Genomic DNA, 13,162 nt, shown 5'->3' on the forward strand with positions numbered 1-13,162 from the left:
ACAGTGTTAAAGTATAGCTAATGAGCAGGAACCAAAAATTATAACAAGGCAGTGATATCTTAAAAGAGAGTAGTTCTACTTAGAACACAAACGATGCTAGTATACTAGTATACCAAAGTTAATCCAGTGATTGATAGATAGATAGATAGATAGATAGATAGATAGATAGATAGATAGATAGATAGATAGATAGATAGATAGATAGATACTTTGTTAATCCTCAAGTGGAAATTCACATACTGCAGCGGCAGCATACTGATAAAAACTATATTAATTAAATAGTGATAAAAATGCAGTACAAGTTGAAAAATGCAGGTATAACAGTCAATATCCTTGTATAATGTTAACGTTTACCCACCCGGGTGGAACTGAAGAGTCGCATAGTGTGGGGGACGAATGATCTCCTCAGTCTGTCAGTGGAGCAGGACAGTGACAGCAGTCTGTCACTGAAGCTGCTCCTCTTGTCTGGAGATGCTACTGTTCAGTGGATGCAGTTGATTCTCCATGATTGACAGGAGCCTGTTCAGCGCCCATCACTCTGCCAGAGATGTCAAACTGTCCAGCTCCGTGCCTACAATAGAGCCTGCCTTCTCACCAGTTTATCCAGGCGTGAGGCATCCCTTTTCTTTATGCTGCCTCCCCAGCACACCACCACGTAGAAGAGGGTGCTCGCCACAACTGTATGATAGAACATCTGCAGCATCTTATTGCAGATGTTGAAGGACGCCAGCCTTCTAAGGAAGTATAGTTGGCTCTGTCCTCTCTTGGACAGAGCATCAGTATTGGCAGTCCAGTCCAATTTATCATCCACCTGCTCTCCCAGGTATTTATAGGTCTGCACTCTCTGCACACAGTCATCTCTGATGATCACGGGGTCCATGAGGGGCCTGGGCCTCCTAAAATTCACTACCAGCTCCTTGGTTTTGCTGGTGTTCAGTTGTAGGTGGTTTGAGTTGCACCATTTAACAAAGTCCTTGATTAGGTTCCTATACTCCTCCTCCTGCCCACTCCTGATGCAGCCCACGATAGCAGTGTCATCAGCGAACCTTTGCACGTGGCAGGACTCCAAGTTGTATTGGAAGTCCAATGTATATAGGCTGAACAGGACTGAAGAAAGCACAGTCCCCTGCGGCGCTTCTATGTTGCTGACCACAATGTCAGAACTGCAGTTCCCAAGACGCACATACTGAGGTCTGTCTGTAAGATAGTTCACAATCCATGCCACCAGGTATGAATCTACTCCCAGCTCTGTCAGCTTGTCCCTAAGGAGCAGAGATTGGATGTTGTTGAAGGAGCTAGATAAGTCCAGAAACATAATTCTTACTGCACCACTGCCTCTGTCCAAGTGGGAGAGGGAACGGTGTAGCATATAGATGATGGCATCCTCCAGTCCCATCCTTCTCCTGGTATGCATGATGTAACATTTGTAGTAATGCCCTAAATTAAGGGAACTGAAATGCCACTATATTAAAACATCTTTCATTTAATATCACTTTAGGTCTCCTTGACTCATTTATTCTTCATCAACCTTGAAAAAAACAGCAGAACACTATTTAAATATCTAACATGTTTAAAATTTTGAACAGAATTACTTACTAATATGTATGGAATTTGTTGAAATGTACAGTAAATTCAACTTAATTACACGCTTTTATAAATAATTAAGAGCAGGAAATTTCTACTGGGACAACTATATGATTTATTTAAATAAAATAACTGCTGGCTTGATGTTTGGTTTTTCATCTAGAATCTTTTTTTCCTTTTTAGCACTGTAAGCACTCTGCTTTTTCATGCTGCACTGCTCGAGTGCTTTGTTGTCATATCTTATTTAAAGATACTGTATACATTTACTTATCAATGTAAATAATTGTTTTCACATTTAAGGCAAAACAGAAAAACTGGATGACTCAACACCAAGTCCCTCTGACCTTTCACCCCGCTCCTCTGGGGTTGACTCTGGACCGCAGTCACCAGGCTCTCCAGAGAACAAGAAGAGTCCTAAGGGGATCAAAAAATTTTGGGGCAAGTAAGTTCATTTTTAGCTACTACTAGTACAGGTTTATGTTGACTACATCTAAAAAAAAATAAATGTTAGGTGTACTGTATATGAGCAGCATTATTATGTCATTTATATTTAGAGTATAACAACATTTATTTATATAGCACATTTTCATACAAATAATGTAGCTCAAAGTGCTTTACATGATGAAGAAAGAGAATAAAGGCAAAGTAAGAATTAAAATCAGAGAACACTAATTAACATAGATTAAAAGTAAGGTCCGATGGCCAGGGAGGACAGAATAAACAAAAAAAACTCCAGACGGCTGGAGAAAAAATAAATTCTACAGGGGTTCCAGGCCATGAGACCGCCCAGCCCCCTCTAGGCATTCTACCTAACACAAATGATCAGTCCTCATTGTATTCAGGGCTCTCATGGAAGGACTTGATGATGAGGGTCACATGGACTTCTGGCCTTTAATCCATCAATGTAGGGACATCATGGTGCTTTGATTAAGAAAACCGGAAAAAGAACAAAAGAGAGAGTAGGGGTTAGTACGGATTTTGGAGCCACCATGAATAGTAATGAGAATTAATTGAATATGCAGAGCATCAGGGTTAAATGAAAATGAAGTTATGAGAAAGCCATGTTAATGTAATGTGTTTTAGCAGTTTTTTTAAAGTGCTCCACCGTTTCAGCCTGGCAAATTCCTATTTACAGGCTATTCCAGATTTTAGGTGCATAACAGCAGAAGGCCACCTCACCACTTTTAAGTTTAGCTCTTGAAATTCTAAGCATACACTCATTTGAAAATCTAAGGCTACGATTTGGAATGTAAGGTGTCAGACACTCCGATATATAAGATGGAGTGAGATTACTTAAGGCTTTGTAAACCATAAGCAGTATTTTAAAGTCAATTCTGAATGACACAGGTAACCAGTGCAGTGACATCAAAACTGGAGAAATGTGCTCGGATTTTCTTTTCCTAGTTAGGATTCTAGTAGTTGCATTCTGCACTTGTTACAAATGATTTATGTCTTTTTTGGGTAGTCCTGAGAGGAGAGCGTTACAGTAATCTAGTCAACTGAAAAGAAAAGCGTGAACTAATTTCTCAGCATTTTTCAATGATATAAGATGTCTAACTTTTGCTATGTTTCTTAAGTGAAAAAATGCTGTCCTAGTGATCTGATTAATATGCGATTTAAAATTCAGGTCACAGTCAACAGTTACCCCTAAATTCTTTACCTCCGTCTTGACTTTTAATCCTAATGCATCAAGTTTATTTCTGATAACCTCATTATATCCATTATTGCCGATCACTAAAATTTCAGTTTTTTCTTTATTTAGCTTGAGAAAATTACTACTCATCCACTCAGAAACACAAGTAAGACATTGTGTTAGTGAAACAACAGAGTCGGAGTCATCAGGTGCTATTGATAAATACAGTAAGGAATATAAGCAGTTATGGCACTGTGGCACAATATACTGTAAGCAGCTTTCCTTAAAAGCGACTCTAAAGTTATGATGGCACATGAAGAACTGGGTGTTTTGTTTTTATAAAATTTGTGTTTGATCATGAAAATATTGTATGGACCAAAGATCCAAAACATCTGGTGGTCCGCCGTGCTTTGTTAGTCTTTAGTTGGGAGTCTGGAATTAAAGAAGGGTAGTCCCAGGCTCCCGATTTGTCCACCTATAGTACTTCTGATACACCAGGTTAACCGACAGCACTGTAACTGACACCCATCCTATTATTAAATTTCCTGGGAGAACACAACTGGCTTAAATCATAAAATTAAATTAATAAAATATACCTTGTATTTTCTAATATCTTTGGACCGGATGTCCATGATTATCTGCATATTAAAATATAATTAATTATTCTTGATACAACAACCTCATTCAACATGATCACACTCCCATTGGAATCAGTGATTCCGTACCAACAGAAAAAAAAGATTAATTCTCAATTTTTGCATTCTAAGATTTCTGTTTTCTTTAAGACCTTAGTTACAAATCTTATTTGTATTTCTTTTATCTCAGTAGCTTCATTTGCTTTTTTCTTTGACTATTATTCAGTGGGAATGTTTTTTTTATCTGTGCTAGTACCTTTTGTTACAAATTAATTTATGGTACCTTTCTAATTGGAGGCATCTGTAAGCCTTATTGTCTGGTCAGTGTCAAATGCCTTTACTTTCAGGTTTCAGCTTGCCATTTGCTGTGCTCCATTTAGACATTTGACCTGTCTTAACATTCCCTAGTTCATAGGAGAAATTCCTGTCAAGAATACCTCTAATATTTGTCTTTCTCTTTAGAAAAGACTAAAACTTAAGTGATAGTGGGTAGTCAGGGTGGGGTTTTATATATGCATATATGCTGGTAGTGTCCGTTATTCATCACAAGAAAGGTGTACAAAAAATATAGGTTATGGTGGTCTGAAGAATTTAACCAATGTTGTACAAAAATAGTAAGACTTGTTTTGCTACTGTCACTCAGAAGGCATTTGTAAAAATGTGACTGGATCTACAAGTGGATTAATAATGATGAAGAGAAATGAGTCTGTTCAGTTTATAATTGAGCCCCAGTAGCATTTCTTGACACATTCCTGTTGAATAATTTGTTGGCTGAAAGCACTCAATGTTATTATGTCAGAGAATGCACGTGCAGAAGTCTTCATAATGGCACTCAGTTTTGTTTTAATCCTCTTTTTTACTATGACCTCCAGGGGGTCTAGAGTGTGTCCCATAACTGACCTTGCTCTTTTAATTAGCTTGTTAATTTGGTGGGCCTCTCTTGATGTTACCAGCTTACCAAAGCATACAAAATCACACTGAACTGAGTTGTAGAAGATGCAAAGTATGTCACGTCCCCCATTAAAGGAATGTTTCCTAAGGAAGAAGATCTTGCCCTGCCCTTTCTTATAAAGTTCCTCTGTGTTCCAAGACCAGTCCAACCTGTCCTTACAGTATTACATCTTGACAGTACTTCAGTTCTATACACTATTTTAAAATAGTTCTATTTTTCTTGAACTTATGTCAAGTCTTTATTTCCCCTTGGGGACAAATTAAGTTCTACCTACTGTATCTATTGATGTTCATGTGTCCTCAATCATGGCTTGACCACAGCTTAGTGAACAAGCTTCCAAATCAACAGATTTTCCTGTATTGTGCTAACTGGCCAGGTTATCTTCTCCTCTTTTTTACTCCTCCATATCTGTTGCCAAATGTTACAAACAGGTTTTCTTTTCCAAGAGGTTTATTTGACCTCACTATCTCCTTTTTAATCCTACCTAATTTAGTCTAGAACACTGCCTACCTTTCTTGGCCTTTGTTTCAGATTGCCTCTAAATCTTTTTCTGTCATCACATTCGTCTTGCCCATTCTGTTGTCTGTTTTAACATTTGTAAGCCCACAGCCCATCTCAGAACTGTCTGTGCTAATGGGTTACTTGTCCAAACTTTCCTCTGCTCTTTGCTGTTCCTCTGTTTATTTCCTGTCATGTACATTTTTTACAAGGATGAAGGGCTAACAACTGTGATATTTCTATTTTCAGGTGTTCTTGATACTGAAATCTCTCTAAAATAAGAATAAGTTAATGATAGTGATTATAGTCATTCTTAATTATAGAAATCCTATCATGGTTGTCTTTACCATCTACCACTTCATGTGCTAAGCAGCTTCATATGTCGTCTAAACATATTTACTAATTTTAGGACATAATAAGTCCATATTTTATTTTATTTTCATATACATTTAAACACCTGTCTACCCCAAATTCATAATATAATAATTAATGGAATTTTGTGATTAAATAGAAAGAATGAATTGTTTTCTTTTTGTATGACTTATACTGTATTAAATATATGCTATTTGTTCTATATTTAAGAATTAAAAGAACTCAGTCAGGTAACCTTAATGCTGATGATTTGGGCCCTTCTGAATTCCGAAGAGGTGGATTGCGTGCAACAGCAGGACCACGACTTGCAAGGACTACAGACTCTGAAAGCAATATCAGGTATGTGGATAAACGGGTGGACTTTGTATTTTTCACTGTTTTCACAACTATTGAGCACCCATCATTCCACACCTTTTCCACCTTAGCTGGAGTGCCTGATTCAAGAACAGAATATTTGAACACAAAATTAAACTGCAACCATCAGAGCAACTCTTCTACTTGATTGCAGCTTTTCTTGAATTGTTTTTAAAGAGGGAGAATAAAATACACATTTTTAGTAAGCCATATGCCCTTTATGTTTTTGGCCCTATTCTTAACTTTATAACAATTCTTCATATTTTATACTTTTTCTCTTACTATTTTTTCCTTTAGGAATTCAAAAGCATAAAAGGTGCTAAAGGCTCCAGTACATCTAATTTTCTCTTAAAATATTGAAAGTTTTCTAGCTTATTTTAGGGTGTTAAACATTTACTTTAGTAAGTATGATGTATTCACTATTTCTTCATAAACTTAGAATTCCTGAGCCTTGTATTCTCACTCTGTCTTCAATCACTGCTCTAAGTTTCCTTTGTCAGTCCCATCAAGGATTGTTTACTTATGTTTTTTCTTCTTTTTACTGCATGTTGCATATTTGTGTTGCATGTTATTTATGTTGCATCTTATTTATCTACAGTTAAGAGCATGTATAATAGAGTTACCGTGATGATATTTTGTTAAAAATTACAAAATACTATAAGATATAAAAAAATGTCCATATTATTATGACCATAGTATTGCTAGAAAGCTTTAAAAATGTGTATTTATCTGCAATGATTATATATTGGTTTCATATAACTTGCCTGGCAATAAACAGCTTAACACCACACAACTTCATTTTTATGGTTTTTGTTTTGTTGTTATTTACAGTGACTATACAGCTCCTTTTTCCCAGTGGAAGAATGAACAGGTCTGTAGCTGGTTGGAAGAATTTGGTCTGGGTCATTATGTGAATCTGACGAGACAGTGGGTAAAGACTGGACACACACTGCTGACAGCCACTCCTCAAGATATGGAAAGGGTACATATGTACTGGTTAAATAAACCCATTCATACACTATAGAACACTGTCAGTTTCTTTAGAGGCATGGTGGATGTTTTCTTAGTGTATCACTTTATGTTTAATCTAGTCTTCCTTATCATCCAGCATACATTGTGGTAATTTTAAATGTGTCCCTTGTGTGTGAGTATAGGTGTGTGTGCGTATGTGTGAATGTGCTTTGGAATGGATTGGACTTCAATCTCAGGTTGGTTTCTGCCTTGTGCCCAGTTCTACCAGGATGGACATGAGCTTCTCAAAACCTAAAAATCCATCAGGTTAGAAAATGGTAGAATGATTGGATGTGATACCACCTTGTGATCATTTTGCTAGATCTACCAATCTGTTTTACTGCATATGAACTGCAAGGGCTTATACTGCATTTCTTATAAGAATGGAGTAGCAGTCCTGCATACAAAGATTAACTCTAAGTCCAAAGTAAACTATAATGGTCCCTAATAATTTAAACAAAAACAAAGTGGATATTAATTAATTCAGGAAAGAAAGGGTATAAGTAAAACAAAATTAAAACAGCAATCCTATGTTTTTATTGTGGCTGAGCTCATTTTGGTACATGGACACCACCCTCTGGTGGTTTCTGGTGTCCTTACGCCTCAGTGTCTTCAGTTGTCCTTAAAGAGCGAGGTCCCACAAGCAGTCACTCATGTCCTGCAAGAAGCGAAACAATTCTTTTCTTCTATGACAAGGACCATGAAAGTTACTTCCTGCCATTTCTCCAAACCCTAAACCTTGAGTTAATTAAAAGCTTTCCCATCTAGTGGTCATTTGATGCTATCTATTAAACATTAGATGTTACAACTCCAAAGTCAGCCATGTCTCCCCATTATGGAAGTTTAAATGTTCTTCATCTGTCAGCATGCACCTTTCCTTCTAACTGGAAATGACCCAAAGACACACAGACTAGATCAAGAGTGCCCAATGCGTCGATCGCAATCGACCGGTAAATCGCAAAGGTAGTGCAGGTAGATCGCGTTGCGTTCAAATTTTTTTTTAAACGTTAGTCTATCATATATCCTCCCTATGGCATTGGCCACTTGATTGACATACAGGGCGGCCAGTCTGAGATCTCTTTTCTTCTAACACACTGGTCATCCCACACACGCAATCAAACGCACAAGCTATTGCAAAACTCCGGCTGTGATCTAGTTAGCCTTCCAATTTATATCGACTAAAGAAGGGATTTAAAAAAAAAATTGTTGTTGTTTTGTTTGCTTAAGGGCTGGATGTGGAATTGGAAGAGAATTTTTTTTCTCACAATGTCACAATTGTAGTGCGTTTGTCTGATCTGTCAATCTATCATTGCTATTCCAAAGAAGGAAAATGTGGAAAGGCACTTTCGAACTGTTCATAAAAACTACGAAACTGACTTCCTTTACGAAAAGCGATCTGAGAAAGAGAAAGGAGAGGGAAATAAAATCGCAGTTAATCAGACAGCTGTCATTCTTCACTCGGCTGAATTCAAAAGCTCCTTGACTGCATTATTCGGCTCTACTTATTTATGCGAGTCAGCCTTTTCCCACATGAAGATTATTAAATCCAAATACTGTAGTGACTATAAATGTATTGAATTGTTATTGTGCCATAAAGGTTATTATATATATACAAAGTGTATATATAATTTTTAATGCAGGTAGATCATTTTGACCTGGTTATTTTAAAAGTAGCTCGCAAGCCGAAAAAGTGTGGGCACCCCTGGGCTAGATTAATTGTCAAATCTGACTTGGCCAATATGGGTGTGTACATGAGTGGGCCTGTGATGGGCTGATATGATGGTTGGTTCCTGTCAATAGCTTAACATTGCCTGAGCTTTATTGAGACCTATTTAGCACTATAACATAATGTTCACAAATGTGAAAATACCTGACGTTGTCTTTTGACCCTGGCAAAAGGAAACAAAAACAAATGATGTCAATTGAAAATAACACAAGTAATTACATAAATGCTTTGGGACATAAGAGGTTCCTGTTTTGTTTTTTTTCTAGAAAATTTTAGTCTGAGACAAAGACTAAGTATAAATAATACTTTAGATTTCAGGAAAACATTTTACACCGTTCTACTTTTGTGCTTACAGGAAATGGGAATTAAGCATCCCCTGCACAGAAAGAAACTTCAGCTGGCTGTTAGATCATTTAATATGAAACTGAACGAAAAATCAGCAGCACTGGATCATATATGGGTGACTCGTAAGTATTTAGTCAAATTACTTGAAATAGCAGATGAGTTATGTGTTATTGAGGATATATGGATTCAAATAGAAAGCAGTGAGAATAGAGGCCATAATTTGAGATGTGTGTTAGACTCCAATGAAAATAGCAGTGTCAAAATGCAAGCTTTTATTGATATTTAAAAGTGCAAGCTTATGGAAGATATTATAGCAATAAAAGAATTTAATGTTAATTAGGAAATCACTTCAAATAATGGAGCAAAGGACCAGGAATATGTACATGTAATAAGTGACAAATGTTTTTCTTGGTATGTTTGTGGTAAAGCATGTTTTAGGTAGAGAATAATCCAGCTCAGACCTCATGAGTGTAGGTGTGCTGGCAAAAAGATGTGCAGCCACTGAGAACGTAATGGGGAAATTGGCCAGTTGCTCATTGTGTGCTCAAGTGCAGTAATGGTTTAAGTTAAAGTTGGTTAAATTTAGCATATTTATTGTGTTTTTTTTTTCATTTAGTCATTTAGAGAACCATAGATATGTGGAATAACTTAGAAAGTATGATGGCAGATAGTGGTACTTTGTGGAATTTCTGAGCCAGACTGAATGATAGATTTTAATGGTTAGTTAAATAAGAATTGATGGATTACTGTAGGCTTAACTTGTCTTTTTGTGTCAGACTTGTTCTTATGTTTTGATGTTCTTGATATATTGCAGAAAACTATTTGTTTCAAGTAAGGGCAAGAAAGAAAATGTGTAGAAATCACAAAGTATAAACTCTTGGTAGAAACAGTAGAAGTATAAATTGTTTGTTTGTTTTTTGCTTATTTATGTAATTTTGTTTCAATATTTGTGGACTCTGAGACCTAATCTCTGTCTCTCTCTCTCGTCACATTGGTATAGCGTACTTCTATTTGAATTATCAACACTATTGGTAAATCCAGGATCCAGGATTTTTGTTTATTTGAATGTATCTGTTGCCTGAAGCATATAATTTATATACTGTATATAAAATGTTGAGGGTTGTGGCTGTCATGGCACATTATTATTCATGGACTGCTGGGGTTACATCCTTGATATTGGTCTTAATTAAAAGCTTATAGCATGACTGAAGTTGGTAAAGCACATTTGGCCAACATCAACCCTCATAAAGTTATTGTGGTTTGTGCCTTTTTTTATGGAAAACTGCATAGGCAAACTGATGCAGCAGGTCATATGGTAGTGATAAAATGAAGAGCAGTGACATTTGTTGAGCATGAAGCAAATTGCAGAAGTTGTTTATGTGATAGGAAGAAGATGAAGGACAACCCTGCCACTGGCTACACACTTTAGCCTAAAGCAGATCACAGATGAATAAGAACAGCCTTGTTGTCAGCTACACACAACATGCTGTTATTCAAGAACTGTGGCTGCCAGCAACTTCCATTAAGTTATAGGGGTTCATATCTTTCCTATGGCAAAAACAGGCTAACTGATCAAGAAGGTGCTATGGCAGACACAAAAAGAAGAGTAGTAACATCTGCTGAATGTAAACAAATTGCAGAAGTCAATTGCGTGATAGGAAGAATGACAGCTCTGGCATCTGCTAAGTGTCAACCTGCTAGTGCTCGTGAGCTGCTCGTGTTGGAGCCTTGATCTTGAGAGGACTGGAGATCTGTGTGTTTTCTAGAATTGATATTAAGTATTATAAAAAGTAAAGTCCGCACAATACTAGGTAATATTATAAATAGAATATTTATATGTGAAGAGTTAACATTATCCTCATTTCCAGATTTGGAAAAATCGGGTCAGAGGAAATACTATGCGTTAACTGACTAGTTTGGCAGCATGTTTTTGTCAGGCATTTTCACAAAAAATGTTCTGGACAATTTTTTTATTTGAGAAGTCTCATTTAGCCAGTCTTCTTTATTTTTAATAAGTGTAATTGAACTGTGTTTCACATTTACTGGTAGGTGTTGAAAGCACATGTGCAAACATACATGTTTTTTTATACGGCATATAATAATGTGTCAGCTCTTGCTGGAGCACCATGGAATTGTATGCAGCTGCCAGTTTAGAAAGAAGTGAACAGCTTACTTACTCATTCCACTTCTACACATTGTCAGTTTCCTTACATTGATCATATGGGAATTTCATTGTGCTGACGAGATAGAAAGCTTTTTACAGATGTGAAGTTTTTTTTCTCTCAGACTATTAACACAGAAGGATGGAATTAGAGGTTCAAGTGTGACTTCACTACACTTGCCTAAAAAGTATCCATAATGTTTTATCACAACTTTATTTAGAGTTTAAGCTATTTTGTTTAATTTCCTATCCATACCTTTTACACACAAATACACACTCACTTATAGCATGCTGATTCGAATTAGGTACGTGATTAACTTCAGAAAATCAATCCAGACAGTTGGGGGGCATGAAAATATTGTGCGGTCAGTGCATGAGTCTGTATTTTTTAATTTAGTTAGTGAAAACACATCATAAGAAATGTATTTTCTACTTGAGGTATTGCTTTATAAGATAATGACACTGAATAAATATCTTGTGATTTTTATTAAATTGTGGAAAAAGAGAGAGAGAAATGTAACTACTGGAATATTTATTGTAGACCCTTACAGTAGCCATGATACTGTAAATACTTTATCCTGGTTAGGTTTTGTTTTTTTGCATATGCAAGAAATGTTGTTGAATTATAAGGAAGGTATTGGTATAAACAAATAAAATACACTTTTTTATCTGTACTATGCAGTTGTTTTAATCCAAGTGCTCACATTCCTCTAGTTGAAATCATTTTTTTTTTAAACAAGCATTTGATACCACAATGTCCAAAAAGTGAAGTAATACAAAGTATGGTAAAATATTCTCAAAACCTTTTTACTCCCTCTGTTTCCAATGTGAAACAGACATACGGTTGAGGAATGTTTGACACTGGGAATTCAGTGAAGAGGCATCACAATTTGTCATTAACGTGCATGTGTTAAGTATCCCAACTTCACAGCCAATTTAATTTTAACTTTCAATTTTTATCTACAAATGCAGTTTAATAATTTATTTATGATATCTTTAAAATATCAACATATTTTTATGGAGCTTTTGCACAAAGTTGATTTATTGATATTTCACATAATCATTTTCTAATGTGAGTTTTCTTTTTACCAGGATGGCTGGATGATATAGGTCTCCCTCAGTACAAAGATCAGTTCAATGAAGCAAGAGTTGATGGAAGGATGCTTCAGTATTTGACTGTGGTAATTTGTATTATATTGTATTATTCTGTACTTTAAGAAGAAAGACTACTTTAGAGAATAATTCATGCAGCTTTCCTATCATTTAATATGCTTCCCCTGCCATATTTAGCGTGGTTTAAGTACTGTCGGTACATTCTTCATTATCTGTCTTCAGTGTGTGTATTATATTGGAGAATAATTCTGTGTTTCTGGATTTTTAACTGTAGAAGGTCTTCACGATTAACATAAAATGCCTAAAGCTATAGAAAAAGGGACATACATTTTGCGCTTCTGTGCTTTTTGACCTACATCTTTTCCATCACATGTTATGAACCTAATCTATTAAATTAGACATTTTTATGCATCATCCAATAGTTAATTTTATGTCTTAAGCTTTATAAGGAAACAATCATTCCACTGAAAAGGGAAATGTTTTGGTATTGGAAAGTTATCTGCAAAGAGAATATATTTTAACTTTCTTCCATTTTTTTACAAAGAAGACTCCTGACTGCTTCTGTTTTCTTCTTAGGTATTATTACTTAAAGGTGAAAAGCTGTAATTTAAATGTTGCTAAACATAAAATGTTCCCCTGCATAAAACTGGATTTTGTATTCACTTTGTTCTCTCTGAAACGTATTAAAAATGAAAAGTATTAAAGAGATTTACATTGCCAAAGAAAAATAAAGAGAATAGGCATATCTGACACCCCAAATCACTACAACCCCAAATCA

The 13,162-nt window shown here is 35.9% G+C and overlaps 1 protein-coding gene across 10 annotated transcripts in view; it reads left to right on the forward strand.

Annotated features, from left to right (window-relative positions):
• ppfibp2b (PPFIA binding protein 2b) overlaps window positions 1-13,162 on the forward strand; it is a 291,180-nt gene that overhangs the window by 247,737 nt on the left and 30,281 nt on the right. For all 10 annotated transcript variants that reach the window (XM_039749799.1, XM_039749816.1, XM_039749800.1 and 7 more), the window contains 5 exons: window positions 1,885-2,026; window positions 5,885-6,013; window positions 6,860-7,010; window positions 9,121-9,232; window positions 12,364-12,452. In XM_039749799.1, the coding sequence (XP_039605733.1) occupies window positions 1,885-2,026; window positions 5,885-6,013; window positions 6,860-7,010; window positions 9,121-9,232; window positions 12,364-12,452 (623 nt within the window). The remainder of the gene's footprint in view (window positions 1-1,884; window positions 2,027-5,884; window positions 6,014-6,859; window positions 7,011-9,120; window positions 9,233-12,363; window positions 12,453-13,162) is intronic.

This window comes from Polypterus senegalus, chromosome 1 (genome assembly GCF_016835505.1).
Source record: "Polypterus senegalus isolate Bchr_013 chromosome 1, ASM1683550v1, whole genome shotgun sequence".
NCBI lineage: Eukaryota > Metazoa > Chordata > Cladistia > Polypteriformes > Polypteridae > Polypterus > Polypterus senegalus.